The sequence below is a fragment of the Oryzias latipes genome, chromosome 6 (genome assembly GCF_002234675.1).
Source record: "Oryzias latipes chromosome 6, ASM223467v1".
NCBI lineage: Eukaryota > Metazoa > Chordata > Actinopteri > Beloniformes > Adrianichthyidae > Oryzias > Oryzias latipes.
This window is the reverse complement of record NC_019864.2, coordinates 17,592,188-17,617,680: the sequence shown is the minus strand read 5'-3', so window position 1 is coordinate 17,617,680 and position 25,493 is coordinate 17,592,188. Positions and strand designations below refer to the sequence as shown.

The 25,493-nt window shown below is 39.4% G+C and overlaps 1 protein-coding gene across 4 annotated transcripts in view; it reads left to right on the top strand.

Moving 5' to 3' along the window:
- The window catches only part of scaper (S-phase cyclin A associated protein in the ER), a 56,932-nt gene extending 31,553 nt beyond the window's left edge, over positions 1-25,379 (top strand). For all 4 annotated transcript variants that reach the window (XM_023955815.1, XM_023955814.1, XM_023955817.1 and 1 more), the window contains 9 exons: positions 2,726-2,841; positions 9,192-9,315; positions 11,198-11,427; positions 13,111-13,266; positions 16,735-16,969; positions 18,221-18,370; positions 23,696-23,887; positions 24,392-24,440; positions 24,557-25,379. In XM_023955815.1, coding sequence (XP_023811583.1) covers positions 2,726-2,841; positions 9,192-9,315; positions 11,198-11,427; positions 13,111-13,266; positions 16,735-16,969; positions 18,221-18,370; positions 23,696-23,887; positions 24,392-24,440; positions 24,557-24,657 — 1,353 coding nt within the window. In that variant the 3' untranslated portion in view covers positions 24,658-25,379. The remainder of the gene's footprint in view (positions 1-2,725; positions 2,842-9,191; positions 9,316-11,197; positions 11,428-13,110; positions 13,267-16,734; positions 16,970-18,220; positions 18,371-23,695; positions 23,888-24,391; positions 24,441-24,556) is intronic.
- The last annotated feature ends 114 nt before the right edge of the window (positions 25,380-25,493 follow it).

Below are 25,493 nucleotides of genomic sequence, written 5' to 3'. Positions count from 1 at the left end.
CTAGATTGGGTACATATTTTTTTATGATTAGCAACACTTTAACAAACCAAATTGTTCTTGTCTGTTGTTGATTTTAATGGAAAACTGTAATTAGTCCCCAGCAGCCCGATTTTTCTTTTCTTCAGCACAGCTTTAGTGAATCTCATTGGATGCCTGAAACATTAATTTTGCAGTCATCTAGAGGTTTTGTTCGGCTTTGATGTCATTTTTAAACTTGTTTCTCTCCTCTCTTGTGGCTTTTTGTCAATTTTATACAATAGGCACAGTTGAGTGAGCTCAGAAAAAATGTTGAAATGCTTAATGTGGCTGTCCCCTTTAAAGTAAAAGCACACACAGGCTTATACCAAGAAATTAGACTTAAGAATGTTTACCATAGCTGTTGGCGGTTTACAAGCACTTCAGTCACTGTAATCATGAGATTTTTGAGTAAATGGGGGTCATCAGCTTGCCACAGTAGTCTAGATGAGTGAGCCCTTGAATTGCTTATTGAAGTCAAAGTCTGTCCTTAATGAACTCTGCCATTTGTTGCCCATCTGTTTGTGGAACTGGACAACTGAGACTCTGTACTCCTCTGTTCTTTAATTAAAATGTCTGGTAGGCGGAGTCTGCAACGAACGATTTAGCTGGTCTGCTGGTCTGCGGACACTGTTGCAGGATTTACCAGCTGCTTGAGCCATCCCATCAGCTGGAGTAACAATAGCCCCTTGGACTAGAATTGGATAAGATTGCCCCTGTTGTATAATTCAGCAGCTAATTTTCACTCATGTCTGGGGCACAGCCATTCATGGTGCTTCATTAGTTTTTCTTTTTGCTTTATTTTCCCACTTATCAGGGTAAAAGGATTTTATTACTCTTGTTTTTTGTGGAGTTACTTCTATTGGAACAGAAATTGATAACCAGATTAAAACTTTAGGAACATGAGTTTTTTTTTTTCGTTTTTCTTCTTTCTTTTTTTTAAAAAAAAGTATTCAATTTAATATAAACAATCTTTCTATGTAAAGTTTGTGCAAAGATATAAAAAATAAATTACATTTTATAAAAAGGGTAAACATATTTTAATGTATTTTACTCTTATTTCTGCTTTACTTTTTCTTTAATCAAACCACATGTTTATTTTCTTAAATTCAACATTTCTAATAACGTTTTTTGGGTAGTTTCATGACAAAACTAGTTGCAAAACAATAAAATTAATACAAAACTACTTGGCGCTAATGTAAAAAAATATAGATAGATAGATAGATAGATAGATAGATAGATAGATAGATAGATAGATAGATAGATAGATAGATAGATAGATAGATAGATAGATAGATAGATAATATATTGAAAAACATTTTTTTTTATCTTCATTTTGACATGACTTTTTTTTACTGAAATTATTTTTTTTTCCTCCGTGTGATTTGTTCACCAACAGACCACTTCACCTTAAGTTAGTAGTCTGGAGCTAAGCTCTTTACTTTTATTGCTGCATTATCACAACGTATACATTTGGTAGGAACACATGAGCAAGACAATGTATTCAGATTAGTTTTTTCTGGAGACGGGATTGGGCAGGTTTGGCCAGTTTACCTAATTCAATATCATTTGATAAAGTGCTATAAAAGAGCTGCAATCTCTCGTTTAACCCATAGACTGTAAAAACCTGGTTTAACCCCAGCAGCCTCTTGAAAAGTTTTAGAGATGATTTAAGCCAAGCTTGATGATGCAAACCTAATATGGAAACTATTTCCAATATGTCCGTAATATTAATTTCAAAGTTACAAAGAGCATTGTTTTTTCCACTTTTATTGGTTTGCAGAAGACCCTCGGAGCAATTGCTTACAGTCCACAACAGAAACCAAGATGCAGTTACCTCAGCAACAGGCATTGAATGGCAGATGGGCTTATATGTAATTTGGGAAAGCGCTTTCCTCTCAATGTGTTCGGGCTTGTGAGTAACTTCCCATCTGTGGAACAAAAGTACTGTGAAGTGGATGGATTTTAGTGCTGTCAGAGAACTCAGAAGACTGTAACCTCATTAGACAGGGAAGTGACCTGCGGATTGACATAGCTGGGGAAGGATCAGAGAACTGCCTTCACAATGTGTGACTATTCGAATGTTAATCCTCGGACATTGGTGATTTGCGTTTTTTGTTCACATTTTGATTCATGTGTTTCCATTATCTTCTTTACTTTAAACTAGCTTACAAATAAAAAGTTAGAGTAAATCAAAGGTTTTCCTTAGAAAAATAATAATAATTTGCCCAATTTCTAGGATAAGAGCCTTCAATTCAGCTTTTTGTAAAAGGCATAGTGGCAGAAATGAATTACTTTCTTTAATCAAAAACCTAACACAAGCAAGTAACACTACATCAAGGTACTTTGATTTAAAAAGTGTAAATGTGTGTCCTCTAAGTTTCACTCAGTGATCTTATTCTTGCACTACCAGTGTGGCATTTTCTCAGTTTCACTAAATCTGCTGTCATCCCTTGAGACCACCCCAGGGCTGACCGGAGCCTGTGAGCCAGGGGCCTGTTTTAAAGTGACACTTGACTGTTGAGAGGCGGAGTCTGGCTCTGCACTTTTGAGATTAAACAGGAATCGCTTTGTTTCAGGTTTCAATCCATCGCTTCTTTAGGACACAGAAAGCTTCCTTCCCCTTTGAGAGCGATGTAATCCCATGTCTGCCCGGCTGCCTGTCGGCCACTGACTCTTTTTGCCTCTGTGTGTGCTCTCGCCTCCACAGAACACTGCAGACCAAGTGGTCTTCCAAGTGAGTGGTGGCCTGTCTGCTCTGGAACAGATTTTGCAGGTCATCACTGCTGCTTCCACGCCCATTGCTGTGCCCCGTATTCCTCCCAAGTGAGTACTGTCACCAGTCAGTGGTTGTTTATTTTTTATACATAATCACCAAGGCCATTTTATCGTATTAAATAAAGATTTTTCTGTCAGTCATTTATTTAAAGTTTCAGGCCATCAAGTTCAATGATCTCTTGGGCTTATGTTTGTGTTTAACTCTGGGAATGTTAAACTATCCTAAAACAGCACAAGAAATAGTTGCAGTTCACCATTTTGTCTTTATTAATATAGTGATGTAATAACAGACTTTTCCTGTTTGAAGTTATCAAGGCTTTAGTAGAATAATAAAAAATACTTTTGCACACTGATAATGTAAAAAGGTTTAAGGAATGAAACAGATTTATAAATACAAATGATCAGTTATTAGTAATATTATTTTCTGTAATAAAACCTGGCTACTGAATGAGAGGAGCTTCATCTGGCTTCTCTGCTACACTAATTTCTCTAAACTCACTGACAACACATTCATTCCTCTTTTGATTGTTTTTGCAGTTGCATAAAGTCGATAAAACAATTCTCTACTAAGCTACTTTATCACTGTTTATTGCTTCTGCTCCTCAATAAATACTCTAAAGTATGGTACTGGTTGCCTTTGAAGGAAAGGGAGGCAGTTTCATTTCTATAATCAGTTTGTGTTTGTTCTCTTTTCTTCAAACAAAAAAAAAACATGCATTCCATCCATCATTTAAAGTACGGAGTATTTTTGAGTTGTGGGTCTATCGTTGGCATGGCCTGCCAGTAGATGACCTCAGAGGGGCTGCTACACTCACAGCGAGACTCTGTAATGGACTCGAATGGCCTTGCTCTTCCATTCATTAGCATTTACTGCTCTCCAAGTCTCTGCTAATGGACAAATGCTTCTTATATTTATAAGGCTTTCAAAGGGCATGCATGTGTATCGATTTTCCCTATCTTTTTTTTTTTTCTTACCTTGTGGCCTATCGTTCTCAGTCATGCAATTGGAGAAAATTTCTAGCAGACTTTCAAAATGAAAGAAATCTGATCTGAAATGGATAGGGCATGTTTGAAAAGTTTGTATGCATATCCTTGCACGATGTGTTCACTTATGTCAATGCAGTGCCTCTTTGGCAATAAAGAATCTGCCAGTTCCACATAAGATTAGACCCATGTGCTGATGTCCTCTGCTTATGATTTAAGAAAGCCCTGGAGTGACTTTTTGCGTTTGATACAAGTAATTACAGAGACTTATTTACTCAAAAACGAGATTACCGATTAGACAAAAATCATGCAAATTTGTAAAACAAAATGTACCATTAGGGCTTGCATTATGTTTACGGATTCAGTCTACTCTTGTTGGTAAAGTGGCTGTTTTTTTTACTTTTGAACTTCAGCTCAGCACCTTCACTTATTCTGAGCAGGCCAGTGGCGCTCGTGACAAGATTCAAGACAAGGACACAAACCTGCTGTCTGTTTCTGTCACTATCTGTCATCCGGACTGTTGTGTTGCTTAATGGGTTGCTGTACAGACGCTGGCCTTGGAGCGAGCGCTCCACATTATCTGTTTACAGTGTCGCTGCCATATTGATCACCTCCTCCCACTAGATAAGAAGAGTGATTTACCAAAAAAAAAAAAAACCTCAGCTGCCGAGGTGCTCCTGCCACATTTCTCTCTAGGGAGTCTGATTCAATCTTGTTACCATTACATTAATGAGCTAATTCCTCTGCGATGCTCTGCTAATGTCCCGGGGTAACCCTGTGGTCACTGAAATGTTTCGATCAGGTTTATGCAGCTGCCACCATTGACTTCAGTTGAAGGCTCAGCCAACATTTTTCTTTTGCTTTTTGTATAATACGAACAACTTTAACTAATGACACATTAATCATTTAAGGAGTGCCAACATTGTGATAATGGTTTTGACTTGTGATTTTATATTTCACATTGTCAGCTTCAAATGTTGTTCCCCTATTAAAGAGAAGTGTTGAAAAGGAATCCAAAGTAAAATGTCTTAAAGTTAGTTTTGTTTTATAGGTTTAAAACATTTGAAAACTTTTTGAAAGCTTTTGATTGATTACATTTTGAAAAACATATATATTTTTTGCTGCTTGCTTAAAATACTTATCTAGGTCATTTTCCTATCATCTTGTGTTTTTTTTCCTGTAAACATTAGAGCCTTAATACTGCTCTTGTCTTTATGCAATCAGACGTGCATGTGTGTGTGGTCTTTAGCTAATATTTCACAATTGTCTACATTAAGAGAGCCAAAGTGTTATTCAAAATTAAGAAGAATCTACCTCTTTTTCTTTTTTTTTTTTGCTAATTTTGTTAGGATCTGGTGTGGGAACAGGTTGTGGCCTTCTTTCTTCAGTAGGGGTCACTAAAGAGGGGAATGCACACTGCAAACGAGTGCTCTCATGTATAGTATGCATTTTAGCACACCTTGACTGGGTTTAAAAAAAAAAAATGAATAGTTTAAAAAAAAAAGACAGAATCCACAGAGATTTTGATCCGTGTCATCACTGATTACATTTTTTTATCTTGAGGTTCATGACATGACCTCTTGAATATGAAAACACTTTCCTCTAAAAATAAAGGCAGAGCCAGGAAACCGACAGGTGAGCTCCAGCGAGATGTGCGTGTTAACCCAATTTGTATTTCCGCCACCGTCTCACATGACCTAGTGTATCCTGTGAAATCAGACCCGCTACCTGTGGTGTTATTTCAGGATGTTTTCCGCCATTTGTAAGCGTGTGTGTGCGCCCGTCAGTGCGCGTACTCGTGAATGGTACTTTGTGACGGCTCATCAGATTTCTCCACCTTCATACCTGGCCGGTGTGGCACAACAGCCAGAGTTGATGTCTTGGAAGCACTCAGGGTATCAGAGAGATCAACAGCAGAATCAAATTAAATGTCATTTAGATCGCCGTGAATGAAGGGATTGTTTGACGGCACAAGGAAATGGGTTCGCTCCTCACCTTTTATTTTGGCTTAGGATTCTTTTTCTTCCCCTGTTTAAGAGGCGAGGGCTCCACCTGATCTGGATGTTAGTCGGATTTCTGCAGTGCTGCTCCTGTCAGGCTTGACTACACGCATAGGAAACATACAGAATGGGGCAAGGAATGTGAGACTAGGGTTGAGGGGCACTGATCTCAGGGTTGATAACTCGAGGCAGTGATAGAAAGCATAAAGAACCTTTTGCATGCTTGCTATTCTGCTGTCAACATAACAGAGTTGGTCATTTACTTTAATAAATTGACTGGGATGAAAGATTGACATAGTCCACAGCTATACACATCATATAGGGAAAAAAAACGTCTTTATGGTTGTTATGTCTGGATTTTTCCGTACTACTTATGTTGGGGGAATTTTTAAGTTATTTTACATCCAAACTCTTTTCTTCAACAGCACTTTTCTCTTTCCTTTTTTTCTGTTAGTAATATAAATTCTGTGGTTATTTATACTTCTTATCCCCACAGTCATCTTGTGGGCAACCATGTCTGACTCCCTGGGTGTGCACAGTTTAGACAGGATCAGGACTATTCCAGTCCTTTACCTAGTGGCCTCATGTTTTTACCAACCCAACGAGATTTAGTGGTAAAACATGGCACCTGGTCTGTTTATGTTGGAGAGCAGGTGACGTTGCCTAATTTGAGTTCCTAATTCTCTCTGGTTTTTAGAAATTGTGAGCATTTCGTATGACTTGCTTTCAGAGCACATTTGGCTAAAACTTGACCAAGCTTGGCTTGAGCTGACCGAAACACATTTATGTAAATTTTGGGAACGTGTGCAGCTTCATCTCTGTATGGAGAAACCCGTAAGGGTGTAGGAATTTGGCCCGCTCAGATACACTGACACGCATCAGACTCCTCAGGTTTTTCTGAAACTTGAGGAAGAGTGGTGTGGCACTTTACCAAATTGTCCCTCAAAATCTTTGACTGGAGCTGTCACTGAGGGGCCTTTTGATAGTGGGATTCCCAGAGAGGTTCTACTATCGAGTGTCATGCTCATCAAGGTCAATTAGGTGGGAGGAAACCTGATGCAGATCACAGTGGTGGTTCATTGTACATGCTGGTGTAAGGGCATAACTCAAGACATGCCTTTGACAGCCTCCTCATTTGTTACGAGACAGCCACAGACAAGCCCGATTAGCTTTGTTACAAAGCAATTGCATGCTCATTACATTTGATCTGAGGACCCAATTTGTCTTGCCAGACATCACGTGATTCTATTAGAGCAGCTTGTAAGGCAGCAAGACAATCCTACTTTGAATTAAATCAAACACTTCTACGACTAGTGTGTAATCTTTCATTTTTATTATTTTGATATTATTTAGATTCACTTGGGTTAGAAGAATTTCTCAAAGTAAAATTGACCCCCTTAACAAGTCTATGATCAATTCCAGGAGATGCAATATAAAAATGGAAATCACTACCGACTCCCAAGAAAAAAATTAGTGTAGAATAAAAAAAAGAAAAACATACAGAATCCTAAGTAGGGTCAAAGAGTTGCAGGAGTCAAAGTACACCCTAAACAACCCCACCATTTCATTGCAGGGGCACTCTTACAGGCAAACAACTACACACTTGCTTATTAACCTAAATATGTGCATGTGCAAAAACATACTTCTGCATGAGAAGTTGAAAATGTCAATTCAAATTTTAACATCTACAAAACAAGGGTAGACTTTCAATTTGAAAATGTAAAAATCCTTCAAAAAAAACTAAAGTGGCCCCCTTAAAAAGTAAAGGGACCATTTGTAAAAGCGGTAAAAGGAAAAGCAAAAGGCCACATGCGCTGTTTGGATAGACTGCTTTAAACTTTGACTAGAGCACGAAGGCACCTTGCTTTAAAAGAATCAAACTGCTACAAGTACATAATGTTTTTGGACATTGACATGTCCTGTGAGCCATTCTTTCCCAATTTGAGTCTCCAAATCACCCTTTCATCTGAGAGGCCTTTTATCTGTTTGATCAGATATATAGGTAAATAACTTATTTTTTATGCTAAAACATATGTGTGCTTGTGTCTGGTTGTAATGTGTGCTATTGACCAGCATGAATTTTATCCATTATTTAATAAAATAAAATAAAAGAAGATAAAAAAAAGTCTGAAATCAGATGAGATTTCTACCTTTTTACTTTGCTTTAGGGGGACACCCACATAATATTCAACACTTATAACTTGAAGACGCCTAGAGCAAACACCTGTACTTTCGATCTGGTCTGTACCTTTTTATTTTTTAAGAGGAGCTTCACATCACACATAGGTAATGGTGCAAAAATATTTGAAATGTTTTGATTTTTGCATAGAAACATGGTTTTTTTCCTAAGAACACTCAAGGATCAATTTCGGAGAGTCTGAAACTGCAATGCTGTGCACAAAGCGGACTCTGACTGGCTTCTCATGTTGCACCTTTTTTCTAAAATGTCATCTATATGTTCTCTTAGCCAATATTTAACCTTTTCCACTGTAATAACATTTTTCACAGTAAAGGATATTTAGTAAGCAACCTGTAAATATAAGCTTTGCATCTCTTAAAGTTGATCAAAGTCCGTTTTGAATGCCTAGCAATCACTGGGAATGTTTTGCTTCTCGCATTAACACCACATACCACTTCTACTGTGTCAATATCAATGTGTCAAAATGAGCAAATGAACCACTAAAAATGACAAAGGTTTTGACAGATTTTGGTTAGCCCCTCCACCATTCCAGCACGGATGGGCTGAAAATGCACATCAGATGTGAAGGTTTGGTAGATATCAAAATGTTTACTGGTTGAAGTAAACACATCCTACTCTAGGCACTGGAGAGAAGGATTCCATTCATCTAGTGAGCAGATAGGACATGCTATTTCTCCAATGGCTAAAATATACAGTTGTCAGAAAATATTAACTGATGAAACGGGGCGAGGGGGAGTAGCTGTCTCAGCAGAATGATTGGTCACTTATCTGAAGCATTAATCTTCTCTGGGGCTTGTTTTAAGGCAGACAAAATACAGAGGCACGCTGGCTGGCGCAGCGCTGGCTGCTGCCTGAGGCTGCAAGGCTGTTGTGAGGACCTGCTAAGAGAAATAGTTTTATCTCTCCAGCGGAAATGCTGCTCTATCTCTGCCAAGATGGGGCTGAGATTGTACTCATCACCTCCAAAGGTGGCTGAAGAAGGGAGTTTCCACGTCAAGTAGCTTATACAAGTGTTTTATTTATCCTTTCTCCATGAAATCTACATTTGAAGGATAAAGTTACCCTTGCGGAAGCACAACTTTTTTTTTTTTTTTTATATACATCAACATACATTATTATCGATAGGTTCCAATTGCATGGAAGGTATAGTGCATCCTTGGGGTTGTGTAAGTTTAAACTTGTGATTAATAATGATTTGTGTCTTTCTTGGTTAGATCCTTGTGTGCTGCAGTAAATGCCTATTACCTGGCATGTTCCTGTTGTCCCACCAACTGCTCCTATGTGCTGTTTACCAACAAAATCGTCCTTCTTATGGATCTGCTGCTCCATCAGCTGACTGTAAGTCACTGAGTATGCCCTTTTTCCAAAACGTTGCGGTGTGTAAACTAAAATAAAAAATTCTGTAAAGAAGTTCTAATTCCTTATCACTCAATTTGTTTTGATAAAAAAGACAAAATTTCAGTGATGGAATGGGTTAATCAAAAGATGGCTGTTGACCACAGTGTTACACACCCTCCTTTGCTGAAAGACTTTCTTGGACTGTGATAAACAGCCATTGTGTACATAAGAGTAATGCTTTGCTAAACTAAACAGTTTCTAAGTGGAACGATTTGGTTAAAAACCTGTAATAGTAAAATAACAAAGCAGTTTTGAACATGTTAATTGGTGCCTTTGGTCATTACAATGGTAGTAAAGATTATTTTGATTAATGAGACTAGTAAAAGCTATCATTATTACTTAATCTTTTGTTTAATTTATTTTTCCTTTTAAATAAAGTTTTTAATTGATTTTTTGAGATGGATGCCTCGACACAGTCGAACAATATAATGCATGTTTTGATGTACAGCTACTTCAGGCTTCAAAAATCAGGTTTTCAAACGTTTATTTTGGCACACAAAACCAAATGCATTATGTGCCAGAAATCACAAAAACCCAAAGTTTGAACAAAAAAGCTGCAAAATATGCTTTGGTAACAAGATAAAAATATCTTATTTTTTCTTGCAAACTGAAGTGTCTCTTTCGATTATGGTCACATTTGATGCAGGTTCTTCAATTTGTTTAATAAAAAAAAGTGAACCATGGAGGTAATCATTTTTTATATTCTTGTAATAGGTTTTTCATCAAATTGTAAATGTTTTTACGGGCAAAAAACTGGTTTTATTGTATAAACAAGTGTTTTTTTTCACAACAATACACCGATTTTTCACTTTTTCTTATCTTTTCTCATCGTAGCTTTTTTGCTAAACTGTTTTGATGAAAGACTGAAGAAAGCACAAACTAGCGCGTCAGAAACTGTTGCCCAACCTCTCCACAGATGCCTCTTGACAGAGGGAATGTGAGAGCAGAGTCAGTCAGGCAGGCTGCATTGCGGCGACATGTCAGCCCACATCCTTCAGCACTCTGTTAGAAGCACTGTAAACACCAGCTCACTCCAAACATCCAACAGTGGCGGCGCACCGGGGCCGCCTACGCTCGCAACGCAGAGAGGACATCGCGCCGGGCCGTGGGTGCATGCATGAACTCTTCTGGGGCTTCCTTCTTCAGTGGAGTTCCAATCCAAAGCAGTCATATTTCCTTAGGGCACAGAGGGAGAGGCTGCTCTGTGTACACCATTTTATATAAAACATATCCCAGCAGCTGCTCTGCTGACGGACATATCCAGCAGCACTGCATCAGAGAAATTAGCTCTTCTCTTTGAGTACAGCACAAATGAAAAATGTGGCTAAACGGTTATTAATACCTGTTCCATACGGAGGAATTACAATAAAGTGTAGTTTTCTAAGATAGTTCTTTTTCTTTTTTTTTTAAATCTATACACTTTCATCCACTTGTGTCCTAGCCTTTGTTTTGCTATGTGTGTAACAGAGTGCAGCAGTGGGGGTCGGACTGCCATGTGAGCGTGCCCCCGTTTAATTAGATTTGTAGAGAATGTCGGTGGATTTACCTACGCTGTCAGCGTTCACCCAAACCATCAGACCAAATGAGGAGGTTTTAAAACTGCACACTTTCACACAAAACAGAGGCTCTATATTTCAAATGCTGAACTCTATTTTATGTCTCTGGTTCTCAGTTGTTTAAAGCAACATATTTAGGTTTTTTTTGTAAATACTGTTCAGATGATCTAAAGATGAGTTGTTTGGATTATTTAAACGGTTTCTTTAAATTCCAAGGATCACTCTTGTTTAAATGACAACCTTTTTTGGCCCTTTTTTGTTAACAGCTCTTCGTCCCCGACGAAGACAATTCCATATTTGGCCGGAGTGTGAACAAATTAGTGTTTGAGGGTTTGACCACCGGCCTGCTTCAGACCATTGCTGCCATCCTGGAGTCTCTGTGGCCAAACAATTCCGATGTCGGAAAAAGCGGAAACACGGCGATCTCCTCTTCCGATGCCAAGGTCAAGACCTCAGCCACAGAGTCCTTCAACACTCGCGCACAAGACCTAATCAGGTATTTAATTCCGGCCCCCCTCGTGCTGCTTCCTTAGTGTCCTTTAGCATAGAATACACACAAGCATCCTTTAAAATTCTTCCCACAAATTCTACAGCTACAATTATCTCACGGGTTTAATATTGCATGTAAATATTTTGTAATTGAATCTTAGAAAACAATGTCATCTTAACATAGCAGCTTAACAAATACTTTGTGTTAAAAACTCTGAAATGACAGTAGTGTCCCCCCTGTACAGCCACACCACTGTAATGACAATGGATCTCACTCTAAATTTCAGAAACTGCCTATTTTTAACCTTTTAACAGTCCCCTTCAAGGTCAAGGAGAAATGCTTAGCAAAAGATGACATGAAGTAATTTTTTTGACTGTTTGAATATGCCCTTGGCCAAACTCAGTTTTTCTCTGGAACAGACCATATGTAAGGAGTAGGATGACAAAATGTCCAATCATTTGGAAAATGTCCTAGTGGAATTAGAAAAGGAGTAGCATGAGAATGAGGTGTGCTCTGGCATCTGTCCAGAACATACTTTTTCTCCACATTTAGATCAACTTTTTTGTAAGATCAGTTTGCAAAGCAGCAGAAACAGAGAAGAGTTTCCAAAGCAGGTCCAAAGATGTGATGGAGAAGTGAGGACCATGAGGAAAGGCAGACCCAACGAAAAAAAACCTTGTGGTCTAGTACGACCTTTCCACCACACCTCCTGCAACCCATGATTCATGTGGACAGAGCGGCAGCACAGACCAGCCAATCTCATCCTCTAACCCAGCCCTAACCCCGCAGACGGGGGTGTCGGAGAAAAATTGTGTCGTCAGACTGATAATCCCAAGTACAACCCCAGGATTTACATCAACTGTCCTCTAATGCATGTGTGAGGAAGGACAAAAGATGTAAATGTTTTGAACTTTTGCAAATCTCTTCCATTTGCCAGACCATACATTACCAAGAAAAGAAAAAAAAAACTTTTTTTCTGTTTTTTTCTGGTTGATCTGTTTTCTTTTCTGGTCTTTTTGGTTAAGTTTTAGAGAAGACGTGATAATCAACTTTTTTCAAGCTAATTTTGGCTTAAAAAAACAAAAAGCAATGAAATTCCCAAACCATCAATTTATATGAAAAAAGAGGATAAAGTCAAAGTATTGAACTTTTCCAGAGGCTAGTAAAGCTATATTTATGTTTTGAGCAGATCAGTGACTGACAGACAAAAGAAGAGTCAAAATAGGGATGAGATGATGATCCCCGACTTCCTAATGACCAGCACTGGAACCTGAAAGCCCTCATTAACTGCTGGGGCACGCTGGCTTTCTATATAAACTGTCAGTGTTGCAAGGTTCCCGCATACCAGAAGCTTCTAGAAGACTAGCCCCAGGTCAGAAGACTGTCAAGGGCCCGGAGCTGGGCTGGCACAAGGGACACAACAGCCCTCTAATGACACTATTAGAAGTGATTTGTGGCTGAAAGAATACAGGGAACATGATCAGGAGTCCTGTCATTGGCAAAGACAAATTGAAGATATCACAGTAATAGCAGGGGGTGGAGGGCTTAGGTGAGGTATTGGCTTTCAGCTGCAGTGCTGTGAAAGTTTGCACAGTGCTGTTCTTTGTTTGTCTGAGTGCCTATTTTTTAGAACACAAGCAATGAATAATGTATTTTTCTTTCTCATTTTGTCTCATTTGTTTATTGCAGCTACGTCGTAAACATGGGTTTGATTGACAAGCTGTACGGGTGTTTCTTGTCGATTCAAAGTCCTGTAGATGAGCATCCCAAGATGTCTGCTTTCCTCCAGCAAGCGTCAGCCGTGCTGCACAGCATATGCAGGCTGTGTTTTGTCGTGACTGTACGGTGAGCAGAAACACCTCTATGAACTTTTGATCCTTCTCTGACACACTACCATCTCTTTTGGAGTAAAGACAGAGCATGAGTCACTGTCTGTATTTTACTCTCAGAGGGGTTTGTGAGGACCAGGTCACGCAAAAAGTGTGGCTCCTCCACAATTAACCAACAGGTCATTTACTCCCGCCACCAGACTGGCTAAGCTGTCGTCAGGGCAGGTAGAGATATCCATCTGCTTGACCCAGTGCTCTGTCACTCACCATAAACCTTGGCTCGTCGTGTTGGGTGGGTGGGGGAGCCCACCCACGTGTGCTGCGATGACCTCCACTCATTGAGGTTCAGTGGCGCCGCCGACAGGGGCTAAGCACACAGTTGCACCAGGGGGACATCAGCACTACGATTCCTGACTTCAAAGGAAAATAGACTGTGAGCGTGGAAGCAGCGATTTTAGTGGACAGTCTACACTAGCAGGTTTACCATTTTCACATGTTTATGGTTTCAACTTCCTATTTCTGAAGGAAAAACTGTCTTGTCACTTTATGCTGTCACAGCACACCTTCAGAAAGTCTGAAGTTCACCCTGGTCGGTGAAGCTAGGTGAGATCCGTTCTGCTAAGGCTTTTTGTGTCTCATTTACAAAAACACTCTTGGAGCTGGAAGACTATTTGGACCATGCCAGTTGCTGTGTCAGGGGATTATAATGGCATTAGGAGGCTGTGTTCCTGCCTAGCAGCATATTTCACACAAAGCCTGTTGGCTAACGTCAAGTACTAGCACGCAACGCAGGTTCCATCTCGAGGTCACACACCCTCCATTCTACACGGCTGCAAATCACGTATGGCTGCTGCAGTAGCCTTAAATCGTCCATATGCATTAGCTTTGGATTTTCCTCGTTGTCTGTGAATCCCACTCGAGCACATGTGCAACTATAACATTTGTCTCCAAACAGAGCCATGGTCACTTTTACTGCTTGGACTCCACTGAAATGTCTTTCTAGTGTAACAAGTTCAGAGGAAAAGAAATGGCCTTTTCCTTCGACCAACATTTTGCCCTGCTTTGAAACTCTCATCACCTTGTCAGGTTAACTCAATGAAAATCGCCAAGCGTGGATTTTTCTGCCATGAGCTGCATTCCACGGCGTAATACTGTTTACCATACGCAGTTGAGGAGGAAAAACCTCAAGGGTTCATCTCTTTATTTAATCTGCCATGAAGCTAGATGTTGACAAAAACATTTGTATTCACAAACATGTATTTAGTATTTTAGTTAGTTGACTTAATAAGGTAAAAAAATGATAATTTGATACAATGTAACAACACTGGGCAGACCCTTAATTTGATGGTGGTGATTAAATACTGAATTTTCAAGGAACAGAATGTATTTTTAATGAGTGAAAATGACTGTTAGCATCTCTTTTGTAAATTGTCTGTTTGAAATGCCTATGGGCTTAAAACAATCTGAAATTGGCTCCTAGAAAAGTCTGCAAAGTTGATTTTAGTAAGTGGTTGCAGAAATCCCATTCCTATCTGATATACCGGTATTATCTGTTGGGTAATGCATGAATGAATGACTCAACACATTCATACTTTCTGTTGGATAGCAGACTTTATGCTCACATCTTCATCGTTTACTTAAGATTTTTACCAGATAGTTGTAAACTTTTAATCTCAAGGACTTTAGAAAAGATAAATCCTTTCCATTTTTTTTCACTTCTTTAAAAACATTAAACTGTTTTTATTACACATTTGTTGAACAACTGGACATACCCTCCCCATATTTGCTCATTAAATCCTGAAGTGCCTGACATTCTGTTTATTTTAGAGGTGAATTATAACTCTTCTACAACTATGTTGGTCTTCATCCTAAGCAGCAAGTGTCACAACTGTGGAGATGACTCTGGAGACATGTTAATCTGTCTACATTTTAGCAAAGCACCCAGATCACCAGGTATTGATGTCCAATGACTGCAGCTTTTGGATATAATCCCAGTCACAAACCCTGTTTAATGTCTCCTGGTTAGACTCTCCTGTTTTTGACTCCTTACTAGTCTTATTTTGTTCTTGTCTTATATAGTATTAAAATGAGAGTTTAAAGTTTGGAGAGAAAAAACAAATGAAAGAGTATAGAACAGGAGTATGGGTATGTTTTGTTTTTTTATTTGTGAAAGAAACGGCTTGAAGTTTTATGCCATGACTAAGATAGCAGAGAACCAACATTTAAATTAAGAGTTTATGTAATTTAATGCACAACATTTGGAAACTTTTTGTACTGCAAAACCCTATTTATGAAAGGCACTATAAAAATAAATGTACTTTTATTGCAGTACTCTGTTAAAACATTGAGTTCATCTCACATCTTTGTATTAAAGCTACCATGGAAAAGGCTGTTATTTGTGTTTTCCATCAATATCACACCTGCTCCACAAAACCTTCAAAATATTTGCTACGGCATTCTACTAACGACGGAAAGGGGAAAATTTGAAGATTTCCAATTTAATTAGTAGGAGTTAACCTCAGAATGAATAGTTGTTTCCTTGAAATGGAAGGTGAATCATTGATCTGCAACTATACATGATGTTGGGCAAAACACCCAAGCACCACTGCTCCAGATGTGTTCATTGTTTTTGAAATCTGGCTCATGCATTAAAATTTGAAACTGTATTTTAATGCAGAGGAAATGTTTTGAAATTCCCTAAATTGAAGAAAAAACTGTTTATTTTTTAACTCACCTTACCCGTCGATGCAAGTCTGTCAAAGATGAATTCTTTGAGACTTGCCAAAAAATGACATATTACATCTAGATATCTGGTGTTTTGAAAGAGCTGGCTTTTGATCAGTTGTGGGAGAGAGTTCACAAAGCGCCATAACCAATGAAAATTAGCAACAGGAGGAAGGAAAAATGCAGGGAGATTGGGACGAGCAAATAAACGAATATGTTTCTGTCAAGATTGATGGAGAGCATGAATGTGTTTCAGGAAAAAAAGGGTTGCTCTGGTTTAAAAAAAAAACGTAAAAAAAACTCCTCCTCGCCAACGGTAAAAAAATAACCCTCGGAGTCTGATGTCTTTCTTGACCCATCTCCTCTTCTGATGTACTAAGCAGAATTTAAACACACTCTCGTAAAGACGTTCATGATGTTTTTCCACAGTATTTTTTACAATTTAAAAAAAGCAATAAGACGCATCCATTTGCTTAAAATGAAAAAAAAAAAAAAGTCATTTATGGCTAGTTGTGATATACAATAATTGCCCCAGCTATTACTGCCTCATGACAGCCTGAAGATGAGGTCAGACTTGATTTTGGTGGAAAAATCATTACAGCTCTTTTATTCACAACTCTTAAGTACGTCACACAGAGTTCACAACAATCCAGCTGGATTGATTAAGTCACTTTGAGTTAAAATGATTTATTAAACAGAGGTCATAAACCTTTAATGTTTATTACTGTCTTGCTAATTTTTCATATCCTTTTCTCCACAGTCCGTCCAGTATTTTTGACAATAAACGTCAAGATCCGACTGGACTGACAGCCCTCCTGCAATCAACCGACCTTGTTGGAGTGGTCCACACTCTGTACTGTATTCTGCTGCACACTTTTTCACCAGAGTCTGGTGCCCAGAGTCAGGAACCCTACAGCGCCGGGGTCATCCAGGTGGCTTTGCAGGGCATTCGCTTCCTCAACATTTTTGCCCTTCTGGACCTGTCTGCCTTCCAGGTAATTCTAATAATGATGTAGAGGGGAATGTTGTTCATCGTTTTTTGTTTTTTAGAAGACATTTGAAAACGTTTTTTAGTCTTTAGTCTCTTTTTTTTTTTTTTACGCCACATTGCCAGGTATTTCTTTCTTTCTCTCCCTCCTGGATATCAGAAATTCACTTTCATGATCAGGTGCTGATTACTTTAGGAGCTACTTCAAGAGAAACTGGTTTGCTCAGAAATAAACTGACCTGTGAACATAAACACGGATCCCCCTTGATCCCTGGACGTTTTTTTTTGCTGAGGTCAGCAGTTGCAACAAAGGATTCTCTCTGTATACGCGTGCAATATATTACTTACCCCAAGGAGGAGAGGCCAAAAGCTTCCTGAGGCTAAACCAACATATATTAAAGAAAAAAAAATGTCAGAAACAAACCAGAATGCTGATTTTAATGCCTTGGGGTAATTTCTTTGAAGCAGTGTCCTGTCACTGACCCGCCACATTCGGGCAACTCAAAACAGCTGCAAAATAGAAGAATTCTGCACTGCAGTTTTATGAACACGGTAAATTATGTTAGGTTTCGTGGCTGGAAGATGTAATTACTGTGGGTTTCACGTTACTTTACTGCATAAGTTCTAATGCATCTTTAGTCAGTGGTTGATCAAAATTCTTGCCATAAAGTCCCCTTTTGTGTAGCATTTCTGCTGAGGCAAGAATTTCAGAGACCCCCGTCCAACGTAAAGGATTAGGATTTGTGATTCTTGCATGTTGGCATAATGAGCCGCAAAAAGTCACAAATCCATCACAATCGGGTAGAAGAAATTTGTAGATACGAATTTTATTGCTTAACTTAAAAAAATCTAAATTCAGTTTTTTTGTATATGTTTTTCTTCTTTTCTCAAATTAAAGAAATATTTTTTCTAAAAAAGTCCAAATTGATTTACTGTTTTTCTTTTCAGGTAATTTGTTTATGCAAGTTAAAATGCTAACACGCCCAACTTTAAGTGATCCTATGGTGCTTTTTCACCCTGACATGTTTAATAAATACTGTATGTGTGGTGTGCCTAGCTTCTCACTTCTTATGAAGATTTTCGTTAAACTCTGTTGGTTGTCCGTACACACTTGCACCCCATAGAACCCCGCCAGCAAAACGCAGCTTTTTTTATTGCCTTGCATCATTATTTTGGAACTCCCTGTAATTACGGTTGTGTATGGCATGTTTGCATTACCGTGACGCCGATCTGACACGCTTTGTCTGTGACCGAAAAGTCTGTTCTAGGAGCTGAGGGACTGTCTTTGGCTTTCCGGCACATCATCAGCTCCCTGCTTTGGTACTGTACCCAGCATTCCTCTGAAGAGCTCCTGCACGAAGCGATAATCTGCGTGGGATACTTTACTGTTAACCACCCTGACAACCAGGTAAACCAGCAACGCAGCATGTCTGCTCTTAGTGATGTAAGCATCTAATGCACAAAAATGTCTAAATTACTCTAAAAAAACATTTTAGGTAAAGATTTTAAATATTAGATATTCTTTTTAGCAATAGGTAATCAAATGTATTGCTATTGGGGAAAATACATTTGGGCCTCCTCAGGTGTTTTAACCAAAAAGATGTTTTATTTCTTTACAAAAACACAAAACCTTATAATTACCATCAAAACATTTTTGCAAGTTTCTTTTTTTGTACAGTTCTTCTCGAACCACTAAATTTGACATTTCCGTCATTCAATCCCTAAATTCAAGTTTTATTTAATGCTTTACATTGTGTTAAACGGGGAACTTGGCAAGGAGAGCCAGGTGATATCATCTTACTATTGTTCTTCTCATGTATTATTTGTCAGAAAAAGGGTCTAGTTTTGTAACTGTAACAAAAAGCACCTGTTTAAAGATTCATGCCTTAGCACCTTCCTGCCTTTGGTCTGTGTGTCGTCCATTGTCCCACAGAGCGGGCCATTGTTCCCCAGCGGGTAAAGCAGAGCAGTGTGCTTGCCCTGGTGTTACAACTACTTAGGGGGGGCTCTGTGGAAGTGAGCAGGACGTGATGGAGCAAAGCTGGCGGCTGCTGTGTCGCTGGCTGTCATGCATGGCCCGTCTACCGGGCCCTGATTAGCCATGCTAGAGTTGGCTGTGCTTTGATTACGTTAAGCCTCACCCACACAAGCCGCAACCCAAGCTCCAGTCTCTGATGACCTTTTTTATGGCCACACAGTCAACATCGACATTTTTGTTCCTGTAGTTTATTTTAAGAAATTGAATTATTATCATAGTTAATGGTAAATGATAACAAATGATTAAAAAAGGAAAAAATATACTATTTTAGTAAGCAGCCAGCCACCGCTACTCCAAAAAATAAAAATTGATTAATCCAAAATCTGTTGTTTCTTCCCAGCCAAGAACCCCCATAGAAAGCCATCTACTTGTATCTAGCTATAGGAAAGGGGGGAAAAAAAACATTTGAGTATATATTGTTAGGAAACACAATCCCAACCAACTTTACGCAGTTGATCTCTGCCAGTGGGCCGGTTCCTGGAATACGTCCATTCAGTTCTGCACCAAGATGGATGGCAGCGAGGAGAATATTTAGAGCAGCTTGAGCTTTTCTTGAGCTAATGTAAGCATTGGCACGGCACAAAAGCAGCCCAACCGAAGGCCTGTGCGGTCACACAGACTGCTGATTCTCCGTCGGCAAACCAGCTTTTGTTTATACGTAGGCTCGTGAAAGAAAGCTGCTCATAAAAAAGCGGATCTTTGAAGCGGCGCTATACGTTCTGATGTATTCTCTCTACTCAAGGGGCGCATATAATTCACTTTGTCACATAAAGAACAATTGACAGACTGATGCATGTTATGTGGACCATTGAGCTCGTTTCTGAGTTTGTACATCTATACAGGTCTTCTAACCAAAGAAAATTGAATATATTCAATGAAATTTTTCCTTTGGGAGATATATCTCTGTTTTTCTTTAACTGCAGTGATTCATCCATGATTCATCCGCGGTGATGATCTGTGGGACCCTTAAGCTGACAGGACTTTAATTGTAAACTGGTGACATGTTAACCCACTTGATTCCTGCTTCCTTTTAAAGCAGACACCAGCGGTTTCCGTAGGTGGAAATCTTAGAAAAACATTTGCTTTACTCATCGTGTGGAAAATGGCCACACAGACACAAGAGGAAAGAAATCCTCACAAGGGTTCTTAGTTTGATTAAAAAGAAAAGCATCCAAGGGCTTTTAATTTCTGATTGTGTGCTGGTGTTTTCCTTCAGTGGGTTTGGTTTCCTGGGAACCCGTTCTGGATTACCTGGCTTTCTTTGTGCTTGTATTTCACAAACTGTTTTCTTTAGACTTCTGAGTTTGCCCCAAGCCATCCACAGTCTCTGGACATCACATCCCCAAACACACATGTCCAGAGCTCAGCCTTATCGTTGGGGTCAGTCCGCTTCTTCCCGTTTGAGGATGTTTCCTCTCCCCTGAAGGCCCAAGCTGAAGTTTGGGCCTGAAATTCCTGTTCCCCTGATGTCGAAACTCTTCCTTCAGCAGTCCATTACCGCCAAAGCAACCAAACCCTCACTGCCTGCAGGGTAAATGTAGCTTGTGCAGACCATTGGGAGCCAGCAAAGAAGAATACACACTCTGCATCACCTAGCAGAGTAAACAGAGCAACACTGATGTGCATGCACTCCACGGACTGACAGAGTGCTTCATTGTAAACTTAGTGGATGACTTGCACTGCACTTCAAGGGTTAGTCCAATTTTAAATGAAGCTGGAGACATTTTTTTAAGCTTTTCAAACCTTTCAGTCAATAGTTTCCATTGAAGAAGGTTAGGTTTGTTTCAGAGCAGAATTTTCAGCCGTTGGATCGGGGATGCAGTGATGGTTTCCGCTCATGGAGAAGAAGAATGTGGTTTATTGTGCATTTAAACAACTCCCAATTACCTTAAACATCAAGGTGGGCTGACTGTGTCAATGTCTGGGTCAACAGTATCTACTTGTGGAGAGATGCTTTACACACGGCCCGTTCTTAAAAAGCCCTTTTGGAAGTCATAAAAAAGCTTTAAAAGTTTATTTTAAGTTTGCTTTGTTCTGCTCGTCTTATCAGGGAGGGCGTTCCGCTGGATCTGGTTTAGATTGGGGATTCAATGGTCAGATATACGGCCCCGCTCTGGCTCCTCCTGAGGTGCTGGCGCAGTCTAGACAGTAAGATGACGAGAAAATACCTCTTCACATGACGGACTGTGCCTTTGCAAGCCCACCTTTACAATTATTTTTGTGCTGCTATTAATTTGTAGCACTACTTACTGCAATGGTGAGACTTTCTTTGTGTTTCATGTGCTATTAAAGCTGCTTTAGTTTAGGGTTCCAACTAAGGTTTCCCCAGGAATTTGTTGGTTCCAGAACGTTAATTTAACACCCTCTTTGTTGTCAGTCTGGACAGTGAGGATGTTATGTAATGGAAGCGCCGTTAAGCCCCTTTAAAAAATACCAGGTCTCTGAACTTAAGGAAGAACAGAGCAGGCCCTGGAGTTTTCACAGGGTCCAGATGCGCCCATTCTGATGCCGGTTTCACATTTTATGATGTTGAACTTTGCGCTGCAGACACCACAGTCTTGGATTTGGAGCTGTTTCAGGATCTGCCGTTGCTCTCCGTCCAATTGAGGCTTGGAACGTCGTAGGAAAAATCTCTTATTTACGTCCCGACTTTGCCGCCACCACCTTCTGTTTGATGTGTTTCTGCTGAAGGCCCTTAGAGGTGGACCGTCTGTCCAGGCAGCTGAAGATGGATTGAAGATGCATGGTGGAGGATTATGAGATCTTGGGGGTGATTTGTGGGTCGGATCATCTCGGAGCTCCAACTCAAACATCCACTTCTTCACCGTGGTGTTAAATTATAATGCTTAAACACTCAGGATTAAAAAAAAAAAAACAAGAATGAAGAGTTTCTTCATCTTTCCCAGAATCACAGTTTTTGGCTTTTTGATGAATTTGGTACATAAACTTGCGCACCTCCGTTGCTTATTTATCTTATTGGAAGTATTTCAGCAGACAAGATAAAATGTTGATGTAGGGTTTAGAGGAGAAAAAAGTTAACATGGACACACTAGTGTTCTGAAAATAAGCAGTTGTACCTTTGAAAATAACCAGACCCTAAAAAGTTTTATTAGTTTTTTTTTCTTTTCTGGAATGAACAGATTTATCCCAGCAGCAAACTTGTAACAGTATTTTGAGTTAAACTAAAAAAAGTTGCATAAAATATTCCTTTTTGATTCAGATTTCACAGTTTTTAAACCGTTTGGGTTTAGTTTTCTTTGGAATCGGAAATGAAGCAGTTTTTGTGTCCTTTTGAAGTTTGCAGTAGAGAACGACTCTCTGAAACTTCACCCTGAACTGATAAAGGCAATGACTTATCACTTTGTTTATCCCTCTGCTCAGACTTGAAGTGTATTTATAAAAAGAGAAGCCAATAGTAGAGTTTCCAGGATGTTTTTTTATTTTTTTTCATTTATGTCGCTATGACTTTTGGACCTCACTTTGCACTTCAGTGCATTCAGCGATTCAGCACGATGGACGAAGAGCTGCTAATGGTCGTCTCAAGCTCATGACGGGATGAGCAAAGAATGTTGGCTGTTTTTATTGATTCTGTCTACCTAATCAGCTTGAAGTTATTTGGTTTTTTCAACTGTGTTGCTAATTTAAAGACCTACTCTAATAATTTATTATACTATTCTTAAAGCATTCAGAGTGGTCTTTTAATTGCGATTTTTCCTTTTTATAGCCAAAATAAAAAAAAACTTGCTGTTTTCTAGGACATATTTTCTGCAGGAGTTCATCAGAAATTTACCTTTGAGTTTTGTGGGCGGCAGCAACGCTCCTTCTCCCCTTTTCTTAAGGCTCTCTGTTTACGCGCTTTCCTGCTGGCTTACAGCCGCTCACAATCTCAACCGAACACTAGCGGTGCAGCAAAAAGACTAGCAATATTGGAGCTATCCAGCTGTACAGTTTGGAGCCAGATGTCAGCTCAGACGAGGAAAACAGAGGTACATGGATTTAGTCGTCTACAAGTGGATTCATCAGAATATAGGGGAGCTTGTGGCCCGCTCAGTGCATTTTCTACGTAAGAAATACAATCTTTTTCAAACGGGGTTCTTTCGTCTGCTCCTGATTCACAATGATTTGAATAATGAAATACTTAAGAGATTTTGAGCCTAATTTCCTTAATGGACGTCCTCCATCACAAGAAAAATGACACAAGAACATTTTAAAAATATCAAAAACACTTTTTTCATAGGAGTGGGTCTTTAAGTCGGGGTGGCCATGTTGTTAGTGGAGGCTTGTAAACCCAGCCTCTCACCCCCGACTTTATCCCTTAACAGCAGAGCTGCACTGTGAATTCCCTCTGAACCTGAGCTTCCCTCTTGCACCAACTGCTCTCTGGAGTTGTTTATGGAGCTTATCCCAAAACTTGAAAGGGAAGTTTGAACCACTAATGATGACATCAGTCCCCGTTTGACATTTTCCCCTTCTGTTACAGCTTTACCAGCGAAATCGTGTTTTATTGCCCGTAATTGTGTAGTGGGAGGCTCTGCAACCCCCTCCAGGTCTCCCCCCCCTAATAGCTGTTTGCGTGTTATTTTAGTGGCAGATTTACATGTATGTGGGAGGGGCACCGGGTGGTGATTTACAACCAGCAGTGCCACTGGCGTGCTCAGCCACTGACTGGCCCTGCTTGCTGTGTGTGTGTTCCAGGTAATAGTGCAGTCTGGCCGCCAGCCCAGCGTGCTGCAGAAACTGTGTCAGCTGCCCTTTCAGTACTTCAGCCACCCGCGCCTCATCAGAGTACTCTTCCCATCCCTCATCTCAGCCTGCTACAACAACTCTCACAACAAAGCCATCCTACAGCAGGAGATGAGCTGCGTGCTGCTGTCCACATTCATACAGGTAAACCAGAAAAGCACTTCAGACTTTACGTGTCCTCACTGAATCATAATATTCTTAAGTACCGGTATTCTTTTTTTTTTAAATAGTTTAAAATGCATTAAACAATTAAATCACATTAGCGGTGCATTAGCTAATTTGGACCCTGTTGAATCTGTAACTGGCAGGATTTCCCCCCAAGATAGATGTATTCCTTCACGGTAGATTTACTTGCCACTTCTTCAGCTCCCAGCAAACGGCTCATCTCCTTTATCCTGCTCTGACAACAAGCCCTCCTCACCTCCGCAAAAACCACTGTTTAGACAGATTAACCTGCATTCAAAGGAAGACGGGCCATTGTCATTTCTTTCAAACAAAGCAATAATGCATGGCGTCTTGCCCCCCACCGCCCCCATTCTTGTTGTGTCACGAACATTCCTCCAAAGGGAACTAGTAAATCCTGGATTTGCCGAGTAAAATTGAGTTTACTGACAGCTCTCTCTAAATTACCTTTTTTTTTAAATCTAGGACTGTGTTGCAAACGAAAAGGATTCAGACACTAAAACCACAAATACAGGTATGTTTCTTTACATTTTCCTATTTCTTTCTGTGAAATGTTACCCCCAGCTTTTCACGTGACAAAGAATTTTTGTCGAGTGCTCAATCAAATAAAATTCTTTTCTGTTTGTTCAGACATCCATAAAATGCTGGATTTCTGCGAGCTGTCCAACCGCTTTCCAGCAGATCAGTGGGATTCAGCGCTGCAGTTTTTTCTCAAGAAACAGGAGGAGTGATGGAGTCTATAAAAACTAATTAAAAACAAAAAATGCACATGACAGAATAAGACACCATAGGATGCAGAGACTTTTCATCAGAAAATATCAAAATTCTCTGTCAAATGTTTATTCCATAAAGCTGGGGTACACTATTCTAGGCCTTCTGGGCCGCTGTCTCTACATGCTTTTAGATTTTCTTGTCTTGCTGATTATCTGGATCAGGTGGCCAATCAGAAGATATAAGAGCAGAGTTTGTTTAAAAGCCAGCAGGACATCGACCCTCCTTGCCCACCGTTATAGAGCCTTGTTCAGTTTTTGTTGTTATGCTGATTTTGTAAAACTCATCTTGATGTTTACTGAAAATTTTGCACAATATTTGTTTTCAATGTCTTATGTTGTTTCAGTTTTAACCCGTTCAGTGCTGTTCCAGTAACTTGTAGCATTCTATACTTAGTCTCTAAAACAAATGCTGACATTTTCAAATCCAATACATTCTCTTACTGTAATTTATTACTCGCCAAATATCTTTGTTTAATTTATTTTACTTGTTTTGTTTCTTGACAATAAAGTCTTTGAATTTCTTAAGAATATGCCAGTTACAGGTTAAATTGCAGTCCAGTGTTAAGAATGCTGTTTACTTGTGTCTTTATGTTCTTATGTTGGAAGCTACTTATAAATTAATATAATTTGATGTTATTTTATTTTGTTTTTTAAATGTTAAATAAAAAAGTTTGGGGCATTTTCTGTCTTTTTTTTTAAAGTTCATTTCAATTAAAGTATCATTCCTCACACTATTGGGAAATACAATTTTGGTCAGAATTTAATTCGACATTTGAAAGACATCTATGAAAAAA